At 45.7% G+C, this 20,336-nt stretch overlaps 1 protein-coding gene across 12 annotated transcripts in view; it reads right to left on the bottom strand.

Moving 5' to 3' along the window:
• Positions 1-6,020: 6,020 nt before the first annotated feature.
• SHLD2 (shieldin complex subunit 2) overlaps positions 6,021-20,336 on the bottom strand; it is a 74,860-nt gene continuing 60,544 nt past the window's right edge. For 8 of the 12 annotated variants that reach the window (XM_070057999.1, XM_017348685.3, XM_070058005.1 and 5 more), the window contains 6 exons: positions 18,598-18,792; positions 18,162-18,296; positions 13,258-13,464; positions 8,929-9,157; positions 6,750-6,865; positions 6,021-6,385 (listed from right to left, as the gene is read on the bottom strand). In XM_070057999.1, coding sequence (XP_069914100.1) covers positions 6,210-6,385; positions 6,750-6,865; positions 8,929-9,157; positions 13,258-13,464; positions 18,162-18,296; positions 18,598-18,792 — 1,058 coding nt within the window. In that variant the 3' untranslated portion in view covers positions 6,021-6,209. The remainder of the gene's footprint in view (positions 6,386-6,749; positions 6,866-8,928; positions 9,158-13,257; positions 13,465-18,161; positions 18,297-18,597; positions 18,793-20,336) is intronic. The other 4 variants (XM_070058000.1, XM_017348686.3, XM_070058008.1 and 1 more) reach the window with 1 other exon arrangement.

Here is a 20,336-nt window from a genome sequence, read left to right as displayed (position 1 = left end):
TTAGCTCTGCCGGGCCCAGTGCAGACCACGCAGAACCTGCGCACCACCGCATCCCTGCAGGTGGGCGAGGGGCGGCTCTGGGGGCTGTGCCGTCTCCACCTGCTCTCTCCAGAAATGACCTGCCGCCAGCCAGGATGGCTGCCTGCCCTTTGTTCCTGATCCTCTGCTTGGATCACTCTGCGGATTGACAAACTCCCAGGGAGCAGGTGGGCGGATGCGGCCAGGGCACTGTGGGGACAGAGCCTGGAGTGCGTGGTGAACCTGCCAGGAAGGGGTGGGGCCGTGACTGGCAGGCTGGGCGCAGCACCGCCTGGGTGGCCTCACGCCCAGCCCCAGCCTCCTGTAGCTTGTCTCTGGCGCCCTCTACTGTTCAACAGCGGACTCTCCATGAAGGACCGCGCAGCGGTGGGGATGCTACTTTCTGCCAAGGGCCATTTGGATATTAACATCATTCGTGGACCGTACACTGTCAGCCTTACAATTTGCCTGCTGTAGATTTATCAGGCTGTCAGGTCCTGCCTGCGGTTGCCTCGGCAGGGCCAGACCGAATTATTTTGGGGGCTGGCCGTTCCCCACCCCTGCTCCAGCAGTGTTTGCAGAGTGCGGCTGGGAAGATGGATTTGGAGCTGCAAGAGCATAAATCGCCAGCTGGTGTACCAGCCTTCTCAGCCCCTCAAGCATTACCTGTTCCCTCCCCACCAAAACAACCGCGGCGGGGCGTGCAGTGTGGGGCAGGATTAGTAGCTCCTCGGGACGTCCGCATCCCTTGCCCAGAGTGTTGCTCTGGGCCCAGCTCCTCGGCTTCTGATCCAGCTTCCTGCTAACGGGCACCCTGGGAGGCAGCTCCAGGGCTTGGGTCCCTGCCGCCCACGGGGGAGACCTGGACTGAGCTGTGGGCTCCTGGTCTAAACCTAGTCCAGCCATGGCTGTTGTGACCATTTGGAGAGTGAACCAGTGGATGGAAGCTCTCTCTCTCTGTTCTTTTCAAGCATAATGAAAATAAATTTTAGGGGTCAGCACTGTGGTGCAGTGGGTTAACGCCCAGGCCTGAAGTGCCAGCATCCCATATGGGCACCGGTTTGAGTCCCGGCTGCTCCACTTCCAATCCAGCTCTCTGCTATGGCCTGGGAAAGCAGAAGATGGCCCAAGTGCTTGGGCCCCTGCACCCACATGGGAGACATGGAAGAAGCTCCCGGCTCCTGCCTTCAGATTGGCACAGCTCTGGCCATTGCAACTAACTGGGGAGTGAACCATCGGATGGAAGACTCCGTGTGTGTGTGTGTGTGTGTTACTCTTTCAAAAAATAAATCTTAAAAAAATTTTTTGAAAACACAGCCTCTGATCTCTTCTCTATGGCAGTCATGTCTATGCTTTTACCACATAACCATGCAGCTCTCAACACTAGCTATATTATTATTAAATAGTCAGAAAGGAGGAATTCTCATGTGTAGCATAATTTGCTCATGTCCGTCACTGTGTGATATTCCATTCCCTAAATAAATACCTGCCTAATGGGCCGGCGCCGTGGCTCAATAGGCTAATCCTCCACCTAGCGGCGCCGGCACACCGGGTTCTAGTCCTGCTCAGGGTGCCGGATTCTGTCCCAGTTGCCCCTCTTCCAGGCCAGCTCTCTGCTATGGCCAGGGAGTGCAGTGGAGGATGGCCCAGGTGCTTGGGCCCTGCACCCCATGGGAGACCAGGAGAAGCACCTGGCTCCTGCCTTCGGATCAGCGCAATGCGACGGCCACGGCGGCCATTGGAGGGTGAACCAACAGCAAAAGGAAGACCTTTCTCTCTGTCTCTCTCTCTCACTGTCCACTCTGCCTGTCAAAAAAAAAAAAAAAAAAATCAAAAACTTGTGAAAATTGAATTAAAAGATATTTTGGTACAAAAATTAAATCAATGCATATGAGAGGTATTCCAAGAGTTCCTTCATGAAAAGTATCTATTATGAAAAAAAAGTACAAATTACAAAAGAACTACACATGTATCTCAAAATTTTAGCACCAAAATAGACTTACTTTTTTTCTTTTAAGATTTATTTGAAATGCAGAGTTCCAGAAAGAAATGGAAAAAACAGAGAGAGAGAGAGCTCTTCTATCCGCTGGTTCACTCCCCAGATGGCCAAAATGGCCGGGGCTGAACCAGGCTGAAGCCAGGAGTCACGAGATTCATCTGGGTCTGCCATGTGGATGCAGGGGCCCAAACACCTGGGCCATCTTCACCTGCTTTTCCCAGGACATGGGAGGGAGCTGGATCAGAAGTGGAGCGGCCAGGACTCAAACCGATGCCTGTAGATGCTGGCAGACAGGGACTTTTACCTGCTATGCCACAGACCAGCTCCCCAAATAAATTCATCTTTTAATTCTATTTTGCACAAACTTTTTGTGTCCTATTTAACTTTTCCCATACTTGGAGATCACAAAGATATTCTCCTCTACTATTTTCTAAAAGCTTTGTTATTTTGCTTTTCAAAGCTAGATCTAGAACTTATTTGACATCAACATTAATAAAAGCTATGACAGAGTTTCCACCAGGGTATCGCACTATCCCAGCACAACTGACTGAAAAGAATATCCTCCCCCCACTGTCTGCTGTAATAAATCTGCATACACACCTGAGTCTGTGTATGTCTGGTCTCATTTATCACTTGGCCCGTCTCCATACTAACACCACTATGTCTTCATTATGGATTATGACAAGTCGCTATCTGGTTGAATAAGTCCTCAATCTGACTCTCCAAGAGTGTCTTAGCTAGTGCAGCACTTTGCATTTGCGTATAAATTTTAAAAGTTTGCCTGTTAGGCTCTTCACACCCCATAGAATAAGCAGAAGCCTCTTGTGATTCTGACTGGCACTGCACTGAGCTCCTGAGTCCTCCAACCTGTCCACAGGATTGGTATGCCCTTCTATTTAGCATTTTAAAACATTTTGTTTTTTAAAAATTTACTTATTTATTTGAGAAGCAGAGTTAGAGAGAGAGAGACAGGTCTTCCATCAGCTGGTTCACTCTTCAGATAGCCGAAACCGGGCTGAGCCAAAGCCATGACCCAGGAGCTTCTTCTGGGTCTCCCACACAGGTGCAGGGGCCCAAGCACTTGGGCTATCTTCCACTGCTTTCCCAGGTCACAGCAGAGCTGGATTAGAGAAGGAGTAGCCAGGACTCAAATTGGCACTCATATGGGATGCCAGTGCCAAAGGCAGAGGCTTATTAGCCCATTATGCCACAGCGCTAGCTCCTAGCCTTTCTTTAAATAATGAATACTGTTGCATGCAGATATCTTATACATCTTTCATTAAATTTTCCCCTAGAAATTTTTTTCAAGGTATTTTAAATTTTTTTATTTCTTGCTGTTATACACAAATAAAGTTGGTTTTCCTATTTTGACCTTGTACCCAATCATACTAAACTCACTAACAATTTATCTTTGGATTCTTTTGAGTCTTCAATATACATAATATATAAATTTACATAATACATAAATGATATATGATATACATATCATAGCTTTATACTTTAGTTCTAATACTTTTAATTTTTTTGTTTTGCTTGATTACCCCATCTAGGAACACAGAAAAATATGTACATCCTTATCTCTGTTCTCAGAAAATTTTTCACATTTCATCCTTAAGTAAAATATTTACTGTAGACGTTAGCTCCTTAGGATAAATATTGCTAAAATTTTCTGTGACCTTTTCCTAGTCTAGTGGGAAAGAGGCCCATGTCCCACATGGGAGTGCCTGGACCCGGTACCTGGTCCCAGCTCCTGATGCCAGCTTGTCACCAACACAGACGCTGAGAGGCAGCAGCGAGGGCTCCTGGATTGCATTCTCAGCCATCAGGGCACTGGAGAGGGAACCAGTGGACAGGAGCTCTGTCTGTCTGTCTGTCTGTCTTCAGAGACGCACCAGGAGTCTTGCCAAAGTTCATGGAAAATGTTTTGTTATGAAAATGCTATGTGTTGATTTCAAATTTTTTGTTGCACCAAAATAAACCCACCTTTGAATTCTGTTTTCTGCTCCTAGCTGAGTCCCCGCAAGCTCCCTGGGGCCTCTGTTATGAAGGCTTTAGTCCCATTCACGGGGGCTCACCGTCATGGCCTCATCACCCCAGAGGCCCCGTCTGAAGAGAACCCCCTTGGGGATTAGGTGTCAACCTACGAATTTGTGGGGGACAGATTCAGCCCACAGCAAGAGCCACGGCTTCCTGATCCCCATCAAATGGATCACAACTTCCGGGGTCAGGTTCAGATCCCCCGAGGCAGGAGGAAGGCATTTCCAGCCCAAATAAGGTTTCTCAACAATGAGTGTTGGGGCTGACGTTGAGGCACAGCAGGTTAAGCAGCCGCCAGTGGTGCCAGCATCCCATACGGGTGCCAGATGGAGTGCCAGCTGCTCCTCTTCTGGCCCACCTCTCTGCTATGTCCTGAGAAAGCAGTGAAAGATGGCCCAAGTGCTTGGGCCTCTGCGCCGCGTGGGAGACCCGGAAGAAGCTCCTGGCTTCAGATCAGCCCAGCTCCGGCGGTTGTAGCCAATTGGGGGGAGTGAACTAGTGGATGGATGACCCCCCCCCCCCCGCCCCTCCTTCTCTCTGTGTAACTCTGACTTTCAAATAAATAAACAAATCTTTAAAAAAAAAAAAACTTAAAATAAGTGTTAACTCATGAAACATACATCAAAGGCTGTGAGGAGATGTGCCCTAGGGTTGTCTCAATGGAAATGGTTTCAAGATTGCTTATCAGTAGGCTGGGAGGAGCCAGTTCATCCAGGAAATCATTTGGGTGGATGTCTGGTGAGGCCACAGCTTGAGGACAAGGTGCGGAAGGCACACTTAAGGGAACAGCTCTCCTGGTGGGCTTACCCCGATGGGCAAATTTCATCCAGAATTCTGGTGACACTGACACAGCAGAGATTAGAAGGCTAATCCCAGGCTTGAGCTTCATCACCCATGAGGTGGACGACCCAAAGGAGCCAACTGTGTTTTAAATCCCAGTCTCCCTAGACACTAAATGGGGCAATTGTTTCTCTAATCACCTTTCAAAACCTCAGCGCTAATTCCCTCATCACCCGAAGAGACTCATCAAAGAAAGCCTTGTTCGGGCCTTTCCTTTCTGTCAGACTCCCCCAGCCTTCTACACAGAAAAGCGCATCTGTGTGTACACACGCACACGCAGGCACTTGTGCGTGTTATTTCTCAAAGAACCATAAAACTCCTGAGGTTCATTCCCAGGGAAGCCAAGTTTGAAAACAATGTCAAAGACGCAGCAGGCTCTTTTTTAAACACACACAACATAAACCTGCCCATTTCACCAGGAATGGGGCTGTTTTCAGGCAGTGGTGTTCATCCGTTAACACAGCCTGCTCCAGGCTCAGAGACTTCAGGTTCAGGCCCCCACTGGTGCCCCCACTTCCCGCCAGCTCCTTCTGTGCTCATGATGCAAACAACTGTGGGAAGTCTCTTGGGAGATGCAGGGAGGCACTCACACGTTAGATGAGAACTAACCACAGGTCCCTCTTTCTCCCTTTATGAGTTGAAGCACAATGTTCTTTCCCCTTCATTTTCAATGTATTTTAAGGAAGGACATGCTTGTCCTGAACCTAAGCGTAGGCTTTTACAAACTACTCTATTATCACGTACAGCTACAATCAAGAAAATCATTTCACAGGGATTGTTTGTGAATGTCAGGAGCAAGGAGTGAACAAGCAGACGAAAGAGCTCCCTTTCTGACACTCTTTCAAGTAAAAAAATAAATAATTCTTTAAAAAAGGAACGAGGAGGATTGCTTCTCGGCCGAGTGTGAAAATGAATGAGGGGAAGTACCTAGGGTTCATGAGCACAGCAGAAAAGCGAAGTCTGTGGAAGGGCCTTGTGCAACGCCTGGAGTGGCAGACCGCGCACTGAGCAAATGGCGGACCTGGGCTTACTAGGGACCCACTCCGCGACTGCCTCCACTGCTCGATCATCTCTCTAGGAGAAATTTTGGAAAGGGAAAAAAACCAATTTTTTAAACCTCATGGAATTTTCTTAGAAAAAATAGCTTTAATTTATATATTTAACACAATTCTCTTTGTAAAATACATTTGCTAAAAAGTCCAAAGCAAAACCCTGTCATTCATTTACTTCAGAAGACAAATAATTGTTCAGTGCATCTTCCTTGAAATGCCTGCAGTCTCTGCCCGGGGCCTCAGGGAAAGGCAGAGGCTCCGTGCTACACACTGTCGGGATGAAAATCCAGCAGGGAGAAGTCCTGTTGCAGTGGGTAGCTGTTTTCGTCTAACACAAACAGGCTCCGAAGCTTCAGCACACGGGGCTCCCCACCGCCTGCCAACAAGGAGTGCAGCAGATCCGCGGCGACCATCCCGTAGGTGACCTTGGAGGAGGGCACTGAGGAAGTGACACATACAGGCTCAGCATGCAGCCCCACAGAAACACACACACTCTCCCTCGGCCCCTCCAGTCTCCGCGCATTTTCAAGTTCTTTTCCTAAACCTATGCTTCTATTTGCCAGTTATTGAAGGTCATCTAGACTGATGGCTGGACATGCAAAGCAGGTGCAGATGACACACGGTTCAGACAGAAAGCAGCACCTGTCATGGCACAGCTACCAGCTTCTTAAAACAGTACACTGCTACAATGCAATGTTTATCTTTCAAACAAAACTTACTAGACACTCAAAAGAAGAGCACCTGTGCTCCTGAATTAACGGTTTCAGCAAGAACAACCTCTTGGTGGCATGTTGCTACGTTACCTATCAGTCTGTCCAGGCAGTCTGGTGCAATGTTGAGAAGCATCTTCTCTATCAGCTTGGATCCTACGTGGATGCAAACCTTATGGCTTCCATCAGCTACGGTCATTAAAGCTGGCCTGAAAAAAATAAATGGAGAAGGGCATTGAGAGTGCTCTCCTCCAACAGAGCCAGAGCACGACTCCCGGCCCGCCCCTCAGGCACGTGGTGATCCTGGGTCCTTTCCTCCTCCTCGCGATTCTCTCCTGCAGGCTGTCTTCTCTGTCTGCTCAACAGGCAGACTCTCTGTGATGTCCCGTGGCCTGTGCTAAGCTCCGGATGTACACTAGTGACAAGACACATCCATTCCTCCATTCATGGAACGTAAGTAGTCAGTGGACACAAAGAAAATAAACTCTCAACAATGGTGCCGAGAGGACCCCATGGAGACGTAACAGTCTCCCGCAGGTCACACTGGGACAACTGGGCATCCACATGCAGAATAACAACAGTGGACTCACATTCGTACACCATACACAAAAATGAACTCAGAAGAGAGAAGGGACAGGTCATGAGACACCATGGAGAGTAGACAGGTCATATCCAAACACATGGAGACAGTATGATCAGCCAGGCAGAGCACACAGACAGAACAAAGAGGACTCTGGGCGGACCCCAACATTCGCGGCAGAGGCTGAGAGGGAAGGGTCTGACAGGCAATTTAGAAACCAGAAGGCAGGGCCCCTGAAGCTAGGTGAGGGGAAGTACGAGCAGTGGCGGCACAGCAGCGTGGGCTGGCACTCGCGATGCCTGCCTCTCCTGTCAGAGTGCCTACGATAGAGTCCTGCCTCTGCTTTCAATCCAGCTTCCTGTTAACATGCACTCTGGGAGGCAGAGGGTAACAGCTCAAGGAGGGAGGCCTGGATGGAGCTCCTGGCTCCTGGTTTCAGCCTGTCCCAGCCCCGGATATTGTGGGTATTTGAGGAGTGAACCAGCAGATAGAAGATTGATTTTTCTCTGTCTCTGTTTCTCCCTCTCTCTCTGCCTGCCTTTCAATTAAATAAATAAATAATAAAAGGCAGAAGTAATCAAATATATATCCATAGATGAGGCAACATTAAAATTGCTGCTTGCCCTGACAAAAGCAGTTTGAGGGGCCAGCATTGTGGCAAATGGATTAAGCCACTGCCTGCAGTGCTGGCATCCCATATGGGTGTCGGTTCAAGTCTCGGCACCCTGCTAATGTGCCTGGGAAAACAGGAGAAGATGGCCGAAGTCCTTGGTCCCCTGCACCCATGTGGAAGACCCAGATGAAGGTCCTGGTTCCTGGCTTTGGCCTGGCCCAGCCCAGGCTGTTGCAGCCACTTGGGGGGTGAGCCAATAGATGGAAGATTGCTCTCTCTCTCTATCTCTCTGTAACTGCCTTTCAAATAAATAAAATGAGCCTTAAAAATAATGTCTGGATTAATTTTTTAAAAAGAAGTGGTTTGAGTGGCAAGGAAGAAGCAGAATGGAGTAAATGATACTGAAAGTCACCTAACATACGAGGCCTTAACTTCAGATGAGAACTCCATTTTCATCACATTATATATCATGCATCTTTATTCAATCCTCTTCCCCACAAAAGCACACTTTCAAAGCAACAGGAAAATTCACTCACATATCTATAGCAAACACAAATATCTAAGAAGGGAAACAAGGTTCATGAGCGAACATTTTCTTGAATATGCCACTTTTTTTTATTTGACAGGAAGAGATATAGATAGTGAGACAGAGAGAAAGGTCTTCCTTCTGTTGATTCACCCCCCAAATGGCCAGTAGGGCTGGCGCACTGCGCCGATCTGAAGCCAGGAGCCAGTGCTTCTCCTGGTCTCCCATGCGGGTGCAGGGCCCAAGCACTTGGGCCATCCTCCACTGCCTTCCTTCATAGTAATCTCCCGATTACTGCTATTTTTTTTTTTTTTTGACAGGCAGAGTGGACAGTGTCTCGATTACTGCTTTTAAAAATTCCTGTCATGATAACCGGGCAATTTGTGCTTTCATAAACAGCTATTTGTCACTCAGGAAGTACAATTTATTCTCTTGGAATAGCTTCAATTTGTTCTTGTATGAAAGTAAGGGCTGATATATAATTTTTGGTCATTTCTCACCCTATACTAATAATAATCATTTTCCATCACGTCAGCTTGCTTCGATGCCTTACCTGTAGTAGATTTTCTTCCTCATACATGGCAAGCAGTTAAAACACTGTTTGTAGATCTTATTCTCATCCGTCTCTAGTTCCAATCCACATTTTGCACAGCCAGTGTATATGATTTGGGGAAGAGAAGCGAAGACCCTCCCCAGAGAAGTGTGAGCATTTAGCGCGATCTCCTGAGCTGCTGCGGTGGGAAATGCCAGCTCCAGAATCCGGGCTTTAATTAGAGTCACTCCTAGAGAAGGCAAACCAAAAGGAACACTAGAAATTCTGGACCAAACGTGTTGCGCTGATTTACAAATACGGGGTTAGTCACAGGCTCACCCGGAGGCCCTGCTCTGGGCCTTCTATCTCCCCAGACAAAGGCTCCCTGTGGTCTCAGCACTGACTCCAGATTCTAAGGGGAGGACATGCATCTGCCTGCAGCTAACCCGGCTGACAGGGCGGGTGCTTTCTCCCTCCTCTCCTCTAGAATCAAGCAAAGTTTAAGCCTTCGTTTAGTACTGCAGATACACGAACCAGTTACCATGCCCTTTCTCCCTGCCCTGTCTTCTTTTAAAATGATCACAGCCAAAAGCCAAATAGAACATGAGTTATTCTACTCTCCACCTTGTCCAAAAATAATATACCAACAGTTTACCCTCTTTTTTTTTTTTTTACAGGCAGAGTTAGACAGCAAGAGACAGAGAGAAAGGTCTTCCTTCCGTTGGTTGGTTCACCCCCCAAATGGCCACTATGGCTGGCGCTGTGCCGATCCAAAGCCAGGAGCCAGGTGCTTCCTCCTGGTCTCCCATGTGGGTGCAGGGCCCAAGCACTTGGGCCATCCTCCACTGCCTTCCCGGGCCACAGCAGAGAGCTGGACTGGAAGAGGAGCACATGGGACAGAACCCGGAGTACCGGCACCACAGGCGGAGGATTAGCCTAGTGAGCCGCGGCGCCGGCCAACAATTTACCCTCTTTAAAATCTTTTTTAGGGGGCCGGCGCTGTGGCATAATGGGTTGAGCTACTGTGTGCGGTGCCAGCATCCCATATGGGTGCCGGTTCAAGTCCCAGCTGCTCCACTTCCGATCCAGCTCTCCACTATGGCCTGGGAAAGCAGTGGAAGATGGCCCAAGTGCTTGGGCCCCTACACCCACGTGGGAGACCCAGAAGAAGCTCCTGACTCCTGGCTTCGGATCAGCGCAGCTCCGGCTGTTGCAGTGAACCAACGGATGGAAGACCTCTCTCTCTTTCTCTGTCTCTCTCTCTGTCTTTCCTTCTCTTTCTGTGTAACTCTGACTTTCAAATAAATAAATAAATAAATATTTTTTCAAAAAATCTTTTTTACTCCCAATTTCCTGCCTGTCATCAACCTGCTCGGGGTGCACATTAAGCACCCTAATTTCCTAAACATTTCTTGAATGACTCACCAGGACCTCTAATGGCCATCCACCCATTAGACAAATCCTTTCTCTGTGACCTGCCAGACACACTGTTAGTTTATCTTTGCCTGTTGAACACAGGAGTTTATCAGAGCATTATTCTCCCTTCCTCTCCATGTTTAATTTAAAGATTTCTTTAAGCCTTCAAATTTGTTCTTTCTCATCACTGTAGACGCTAGAATATCCCAGGCCAACACCTCATCGCTCTGGTCCCCACTCGCTTTTCCTGTCACCTCTCTCAGGGTACCATGAACAGCAGCTCTGCTGTTCTTTAGTTCTTCTACTTGTCTCAGCCTTTCAGTGCCCAAAGAAGGCGCATGTCTCTTCCAATTGCACCACGTTTCCCAAGTTAGCACGAGAGGTCATGGTTGCACATCTAATAACCCACCATAGACACGCTCAATGACTAAAACACTATTGAGGGAAGACTTCAGTCCGTTTAAAAGAATGCCATCGTTATCCTACCACTGTATAAACATACACGCCTGCTTAGGAGAAGTAATATGGCACTCTGAATGTGGGCTGCTTGCAAGGGGCTTGCAGCCTGCTGAGCCGACATTCTGTGGGCAGTGGGGGAGACGCTCGGTGAACGTTGTCCTCTCTTTACAAGGAGGCAGACACAGTCCTGGCCCTACTCTCACTGCTGTAAAGCAAGCAGACCCCTGATCTCCAAGAACATGGCCACTCCTGGGTTCATCCTTGAGCCAGAGGGGCCAGATCAGTGCTGCGGCCTCCTATTTCATTACTATCCATGGAGTTGTTAATTTTTATGTTTAAAACCAAGCCAGGCACATTGGCTGAGTTTTCTGATCTAGCCATCCCAGCAGGTCACTGGCAAATAGTAAAACTATAATCTGGCACTTGACTAGGGTGGAGTAAGAGACTAGATTCTTGCCCATATCTTGAGTTATAAATCAAAAATAAATATTTGGTCTGCTCCTGATTTCTGGCACAAAATTCCTAAAACGCTTGGAATCTGCACAGTTGATAAAAGTGAGATGATTGGTATCTGGGGACCAATAGGTAGCTTTGGGAGGGGATCAGGAAGGCCAAAGCAGGATTAGAAGGTTGGAACTTTGATCTCTCCAGTCCCATCCTCCCGGGGAGAGGGGCTGGAGATTGAGTTAAGCACCACTGGCCAATGACTTAATCATGCCTGTGGAATGAAGACTTGATAAAAACCCTATGCAACCAGGTTTGGAGAACTTCTGGGTTGGTGAGCATATCCATGGGCAGAGAGGGTGGAGCGCCCAATGAGGGCATGCAGGCTCTATGCCCTACCCCCCATAACTTGCCTTATACATCACTTCCATTTAGCTATTCTTGAATTGTATCCTTTATAACAAACCACAAATGGTAGTAAAGAGTGCTCCTGAATTCAGTGAGCCATTCTAGCAAATGATCAAGTCCAAAAAGGGGGATGTGGGAACCCCCAGCTCTGTACAGAGTCAGACAGAGACATGGGAACCTGGGCACCCAATACTTGTGACTGATGTCTGAAGTCAGGGCACCCTAACTCTTCACCCTGAGGAGCCCGATACCACCTCTGGGTATGTGCTATCAGAAGTGCACTGATGGGGCCAGCACTGTGGCCTAGTGGGTAAAGCCACAGACTGTAATGCCAGCATCCCATATGGGCACTGCCTGGGAAGGAGACCCTAGACAGCTCAGAGCTGGTGCTTTCCCTGAGCTGACAGGAGCTGGAGCTTTGGGTCTGTGAGGCCAACATGGCTGTGAGTTCTCAGGGGTAGGGCACTGGACAGACAGAGGGGGGTGCAAAGAGCAAGAACTCTGGAGCACTGACCAGCAGCCAAGGAAAGAACCACCCAAAAAACTAGGAACATCCCCGGGGTGAGCACAGATCTGGGAATAGTGCCTCTCCCACGAGCTAGAGTGGCAATTCTCACAACACACAGGGCGCTGAATAGAGAGCATGGGAACTGCACTTGGAGGGAAATTTATGACGCTGAAGATCTATAGTGAAAAAAAGAAAGGTCTCATATCAACAATCTCAATTCCTACCTTAAGTAATGAGGAAAAGTAGGGGCTGGCGCTGTGGCACAGCGGGTTAATGCCCTGGCCTAAAGTGCCAGCATCCCATATGGGCACCGGTTCAAGACCCGGCTGCTCCATTTCCAATCCAGCTCTCTGCTATGGCCTGGGAAAGCAGTAGAAGACGGCCCAAGTCTTGGGCCCCTGCACCTGCGTGGGAGACCCGGAAGAAGCTCCTGGCTCCTGGCTTCGGATTAGCACAGCTCTGGCTGTTGTGGCCATTTGGAGAGTGAACCAGCAGATGGAAGACCTTTCTCTCTGTCTCTCTGTGTCTATAACTCTGCTTCTCAAAGAAATAAAAAAAGTCTATGAAATTTTGAACCTCAAAGGTATTTTTTTTGTTACTTCACTCAAAACAGATCACTGTAATCACATTTACTTAATGGGAGGTGTACAAAAATTCATCATCAAAGGCATTTTTCTCTGTGATGTGCTTCTGAGGATGAATTTTATCTACACTCTCCACACATATCTGAGTTTGGGAAGTATGCTGTTACGTTTACAGGGCAGTAAGTAAGCGTCACACGATTTACATCACTGTAAAATCTTTACAGCTGTGTCCACACGGCAGCCAACAGACTTCCTAAGGTGTTTATGTCTACAGTGGCTCTGGTGAAGGTGCTTTTTCTACTTCTGGTTTATCAGACAATGAGCTGTTGGTAACTACGCACAAAAATGCATTACAAGTTCACCTCAAAGGACTAGAGGCAAAAAGCTAAGAAGTTGCTAACATCTGGTTCAGCTATTTGCAAGGATATGTATTTCACTTTTATAGTCATTATATTATACATTCTTTTTAGAAATGGTAGCTTCTTTGCATATATTAAAACTAGCAACGTTTTAGGTATACAATGATCTTACCTGAACACTTATCTTGCAGGTGAGTTGCTAAGTCTGACACCTTCAGTGAGGACGGTGGATTTGTTTGAAATTTTGCTTTAAATGTAATTGCCCTTATATCATCATCAAATAGACACTCGCAGGATGACCAAGGTGTTGTATGTAATTCTAGGTTTTCTAGTACACCATTAGGCTGAACAAAAAGATATTTAAATTCCCAAATACAATCTTAAACAAAAACAAATAAAAACAAAAAGTCACCAAAAAGTAAAAAGTCTAGGTTCAAGATCAGATTAAATAGATTGACCTGATTGGATCAGTTAACTACAAATTTTATTACTAAAGAATTTGAGTATCAAGATACAAAATATGGAGCCAGTGTTGTAGCTTCACAGTGAAAGCTGCAGTGGAAGATGACCCAAGTATTTGGGCCTCTGCCACCCACATGGGAGACCTGGATGAAGCACTGGCTCCTGGCTGGTCCAGTGCTGGCTACTGTGGGGCCATCTGGGGAATGAACCAGAGGATGGAAGATCTCTCTCTCACTCTCGTATACACACACACACACACACACACGTTCAGCCTTTCAAATAAATACATAAATCTTTAAAAAATAAAAATGCAATAAAACAAGACGAGGTTTCTCAGCATTAACTTTTCTGATAACAACTAGGTTTGCAGTTTCCATAAATCTAACCCACTTTTTTGGATAGAGAATTTAAAATAAGTCAGAAAATCTCTCCAATCAGAGTATCATTATACAGAACTAAAGAACATATATTCCAAGTTGCTATTTAACAACCAATTATTATTTTTAAAATAGCTTTCTATTCTGAGAAATCAGACAAGCTAAGTAAATAAATAGATAGCAGCCATAACCTCAATACCCTAAAATAAAATAGTTAACATTTTAGTGGACAACCAGTTGTTTTGGATTTATTTGAGTTTTAGTTAATGTGCTAAATATATGTTTTTATATCATTAAGTATTATTCTACAGTATCTTTAAAAGTTGCAATATATTATTTATATATGAATATGCAATCTATAAAAACTGCACAAATAAGGAGCCAGCACTGTTGCATAACAGTGCCAGCATCCCATATGGGTGCCGGTTCAAGTCCCATATGCTCCAGTTCTGATCCAGCTCTCTGCTATGGCCTGGGAAAGCAGTAGAAGATGGCCCAAGTACTTGGGCCCCTGCATCTGCATGGGAGACCCAGAAGAAGCTCCTGGCTTTGGATCGACGCAGCTCCGGCCGTTGCGGCCAATGGAGAACGGACCATTGGGTGGAAGACCTCTCTCTCTCTCTGCCTCTCCTTCTCTCTCAGTGTAACTCTGACTCTCAAATCAATAAATCTTTAAAAAAAAAACAAAACTGCACAAATAAACCAAAATCTTAAAATTATAAGAATCCTCTACTTTGAGACTCTTTGGTTGCTTTTATTTTTCACTATTATAAACAGAACTGAGATAAACAGATTTTTCGCTACATCTTTATATCATGATAAATGACTAGAGGTCTAATTATTAACTCTTTGAGGTACTCTTGTTCTTACTATTCTCTCTACTTTTGTGTATGTTTTATGGCTTTTACAATAAAAAAATTTGAAGAATAAATGCAGAAGCTCACCCACACCTAAAATTCAAACTAAAGGCATAAAGAGAAAATAAAAACCACATAATACCACACAAATACCATTGCTAGCATTAAGAAAGCCATTTCTCGATTTTTAAATATACACACATATTTATAGCTATGTGTTTATCAAGCTGGGATTCTATGATACATGCAGCTCTAAGCTAATGAATCTATGTTCCCTGGATGGTGAGCACAAGCCAGGTGTACAGCCAGGCCACACGCTCCTCACTGAAAGCAGCTCAGGCCCTCATCTTCCTGTCACAGCTGATGGGATCAGGCCGCACAATCAGATTCTCCTGGCTGAGAATCCAGAAACGAAGCTGGCCTGCTGGAAGGAGAAGTAAAATTAGGAAGTGCCTTCCATGTGGTGGAGAAGCAGAGAAAGTCCTGAAGGAGTAACCCAGAAACAAGGAGAAGCTGCCTGGGGCTGCCTCCGCCTTCAGCTCCTATCCTGAGATGCCCTGGAGCCTGTCAGCACTGCTGCCCTGGGGTGCCCTGAAACCCCAAGACGCTTCGCACGGTATAAGGTGGCAAGAACGGAGATCTAACTACAAGCTCCAGCGCCCAAATTTAAAATTTTTTAAAAGATTTACTTATTTATATTTGAAAGGCACAGTTTCAGGGAGGCAGAGGCAGAGAGAGAGAGAATCTTCTATCCATTGGTTAACTCCCCCACATGCCCACAACAGCTGGCCAGGGCTGGGCCAGAGCAAAGCCAAGAATAAGGAACTCCATCTGGGTCTCCCACATGAGTGACAGGAACCCAAGTACCTGGGCCATCATCTGCTGCCTTCCCAGGAAGGCATTCCAGGATCCTCCAGGACTGAAACTGAGACACTCCAATACACAACGTGGGCATCCCAAGCATTACAACAAACACCCTCCCCAGCATTTAGTTCTGAGAAGCTTATTCTAGGCTTACTCAACCACTACTACAACGTAGGGTTTATGACCTTAGTTCACCGTCATTAGGACCTAAGCTGTGAGAGTGCCTGGCATACATGAGGCACACCAAAGTCCTACCAACAATGCATATTTCAAAAGTGTGTAAATTTGGGATTTCTTACTATTCTTCCCCACAGAATCAACTTTATTATCTCCAGTATTCAAATAATGACTGCTGAATTCATTTCTGGTTATATTATCCAAAATGAGTTTGTTATCCTTAGGAGGAAGTAAAGCAGTGCCCAGAAGTTAACAGAAAGAATTTAATTGTAGTTAATAGAAAGAATAGGAAATCTTAAATGAATAAATAGAATGCCAACAATATTTGAAAGCAGAAACACTTATTTAAGTGGTCCTTTGAAATCTGAATTTTCCCTTAAAAAAGAACAATCTTGCAGTATTGAAATGGATATTAAAACTTCTAAATGGTGATTAAAAATAAATATGTGCTGGATCAACAATAAACTACCACATCTAAATATGTGGATTAATAAGTTTCCAATATTAACCTAAATATGGTAGAATTATTAAAAGACTACAATTTATCTTCTATTAACCAAATAACTGTTAACCTTAAAAGAATATTCGTGGCAAGCATGGAGCAACCTGCTCCCTACAGCTCCGGTACACCTCTGACCTACATTTTTGGTCAGCACGCTCTAGACTCATGCCCTTGGCTATGATACGGTGGTCAGTGATCATGACTACGCTCTCATCAATATGTGTTTGCCAGATTTCTCAACTGAACAAACATCTGTCACTGTTTGATCCTAACATAAAAGTCGGAAGTCAGACTTATCGCAAATCCTGGTTATAACTATTAATGATTAAGGGAGACAATGTGACAGATCCTACCACAGATAACTACTTCATAGGCAGAAGTTTGGGAAGAGACATTAATATCTTTGGGTAAAAAACAATGGGCCATACACTCAATCAATCTTTAATATAGCAGGGTAAAATACCTTATACCACTAATCAAACTATCTTATTGCTACAAGAGAATCTCACAATATCAAAAGAGAGACATACTATTTTACTAGAATATTGATTTAATTTCATCTATTACACCACAAATTATTTAAACTTTAAAAAATATAAAAAAAAGGGTCATATTTGAAATAGGAACTTTCTTTGGATGTCAGCCTATACTTTTTTTTTTAATGTAATTTTTTTTTTTTTTTTTTTTTGACAGGCAGAGTGGACAGTGAGAGAGAGAGACAGAGAGAAAGGTCTTCCTTTGCTGTTGGTTCACCCTCCAATGGCCGCCGTAGCCAGCGCGCTGCGGCCGGTGCACCACACTGATCCGAAGGCAGGAGCCAGGTGCTTCTCCTGGTCTCCCATGGGGTGCAAGGCCCAAGTACTTGGACCATCCTCCACTGCACTCCCTGGCCACAGCAGAGAGCTGGCCTGGAAGAGGGGCAACCGGGACAGAATCCGGGGCCCCGACCGGGACTAGAACCCGGTGTGCCGGCGCCGCAAGGTGGAGGATTAGCCTAGTGAGCCGCGGCACAGGCCGACAGTCTATACTTTTAAAACAATTAAAGAAAACCCTGATACATAGTGATTTGTTGAGCAGTACTTATAATTTGAAAGAGTTAATGAAACTCTAATATCTGCCTTATAACCAGAGAGCAGCTCATTTTTCAAGAGTACCCTGCCTGAAAAAAAATCGTAGGAGCTTCTCCAGAATTAACTTATTTATTTATTTATTTTTATTTTTTATTTGACAGATAGAGTTAGACAGTGAGAGAGAGAGACAGAGAGAAAGGTCTTCCTTCCATTGGGTCACCCCTCAAATGGCCGCTACGGCCGGCACTGCACCAATCCAAAGCCAGGAGCCAGGAGCTTCTTCCTGGTCTCCCAAGAGGTGCAGGGGCCCAAGGACTTGGGCCATCCTCCACTGCCTTCCTGGGCCACAGCAGAAAGCTGGAGTGGAAGAGGAGCAACCGGGACTAGAACCCAGCGCCCATATGGGATGCTGGTGCCGCAGGCAGAGGATTAACCAAGTGAGCCACAGCACCGGCCCCCCCAGAATTAATCTTTAAAGGACACTGTCTGAAGGAGATAAATCTTCATTAAAAGTTAAATTAGTATATCTGGTAATAAATGTAAGCCTTTATTTTGACACCATTAATTATAAAAGAGTTTTTAGACAACCGAATTGTTACAAAAGATACAAAAACTGTAACAGAGAAAACTGGCAGAAGAATATTCAATCATGATCACTGCCACTTCAAATGCTGTCTTATCTCTTCTAAGAGTCTCTTCATCTCAGGAACAGAAGCATTAATCATTTACCAAAATACAAATACATTAAACGTTTTTAGTGTGTTTACCTTTTTTCCTTTGAAGTTGCGAGTACCATGATGCTCCAGGACCCCATAACACAAGCACATAATGTTGACCTTGGGTCTGCTCCACTGTTACTATGACTTTCCTTTGCCTCTGCCCTCTGTAATTGTACGAAGCCTCTGGAAAAGGAAAAGGAGGGTCGTAGTTGGTGTTACAACCGCCCCGCAGTATCTGTACCCCCAGACACTAAAACCCACAGATGCTCAAATTCCCTACATAAATAGTACGCTATCTGCATAAACCCATGCACATCCTTCCATATACTTTAGTCTGCCCTAGATCACCCAGAATACTCAACAGCGAGTCCGTGCTATGTAAACAGCTGTTATACTATATTGTTCAGAGAATAATGACTGGAAAGAGAGTCCATGCATGCTCAATTAGCTGCAATCTAAAAGTCAGGAAGTACCCAATGTTCACCTGTCAATACTGTGATATCCACAACTCGGAGCACTGCATGGACTAAGGTTTCACACTGGAGCTGCTCCAAGTCCACAAACTCCACACTGCTCCCCTTCTGAGGCTGCCTGTGAGGTAGATCTCTGAGGTAGGGGTGTTTGGAAGACACATACGCCAGCAAGTCCCGAAGTACGTCACCACTAACAATACTGGAATCTAGGAAGGAAAAACCCACAAAAAGGATGGCAGCATTATATTTTCTTGACGACATACAATATTTTCTTAGCACTGTATTTTATGTTGTAAAGTGGGATTGTATATAAAACATGGTTTCATCTCTACAAAATATGTAGCTTCTTCTTGAATCAGTTTAAATGCAGAAAATAAAGCTTGATATTTTTAATCATTGGAAACAATTATTTATCCTCTCTAAAAACCTTGCTCTGTCCCTTACTTCTCTACTGGCATTGGTAATACATTTTTCTACCAATTAGCAAAGCTCAAAATTTCCATTATTGTTTTGACTCCTCCAGCACCTTAAAAACATCCCATTGGTTTTCCAATTCCTGGAGTCTGATGTGATCCCTTCACCAATACCTTAAATAAAAACAAACATCCATCAACATTTTACTGGGTTACCTTTATTTTTTTTTAAAGATTTGTTTTTACTTATTTGGAAGACAGTTACAGAGAGAGGTAGTGAGCCAATCCAAAGTCAGGAGCCAGGAGCTTCCTCTGGGTCTCCCATATGGGTGCAGGGGCGCAAGGACTAGGGCCATCTTTTACTGCTTTCCCAGGTCATAGCAGAGAGCTGGATTGGAAGTAGAGCATCTGGGACTTGAACCGGCGCCCATAAGGGATGACGGCACTGCCGGTGGCGGCTTTACCCGCTATGCCACAGCGCTGGCCCCTCAATTCTCATTTTCATTAATTTCTGCTTTTATCTGAATTATTTTCTTCCTTGGGATTTTTTTAATTTACTTAATTGTTCTTCTGAAAGTTCTCTGAGCTTGGAATTTAATTAATTTCTTTTTATATTCTTTCATATTTATTGGTAAAAGTGTTGGATTTATTATATAGGTTGTAAAACTTCCAAATAAAATTTTTGTTGAGACTCTAGGTATACCATTTCGATCAGCACATTTGTAATACTCACATTTTATGAAAATCATTGATATTTTCTTTTCTTTTCTTTTTTTGACAGGCAGAGTGGACAGTGAGAGAGAGAGAGACAGAGAGAAAGGTCTTCCTTTGCTGTTGGTTCACCCTCCAATGGCCGCCGCAGCCGGCACGCTGTGGCCGGTGCACCACGCTGATCCGAATCCAGGAGCCAGGTGCTTCTCCTGGTCTCCCATGGGGTGCAGGACCCAAGCACTTGGGCCATCCTCCACTGCACTCCCGGGCCACAGCAGAGAGCTGGCCTGGAAGAGGGGCAACTGGGAGAGAATCCGGTGCCCTGACCAGGACTAGTGTCGCTCCCCGTCTTCGTGGAGGAACGACACAGGACCCTGCGCTGTTCTTTTGTCTGCTCGGCCCTCCCCGGGTTTGCTGCTGGTTCTTCCCGGGTTGGCTACCGTCCCTTCCACCTCCGTGGAAGGGCGGTTCCCCCTAGCCACTTTCCCCACTTCCATGGGGGAGCGGCACACCGCCAGCCGGCTCTCTCGGGGGCTGCTCAGATGTTCCTCAGGTGTTCCCCTTAGATGTTCCTGGTGCACGTTGTCTCTCTCCTCCTTTATAGTCCTCTTCCACCAATCCCAACT

Source organism: Oryctolagus cuniculus, chromosome 15 (genome assembly GCF_964237555.1).
Source record: "Oryctolagus cuniculus chromosome 15, mOryCun1.1, whole genome shotgun sequence".
NCBI lineage: Eukaryota > Metazoa > Chordata > Mammalia > Lagomorpha > Leporidae > Oryctolagus > Oryctolagus cuniculus.
Note: the sequence above shows the minus strand (reverse complement) of the source record. Positions and strands in the feature narration are given on the sequence as shown.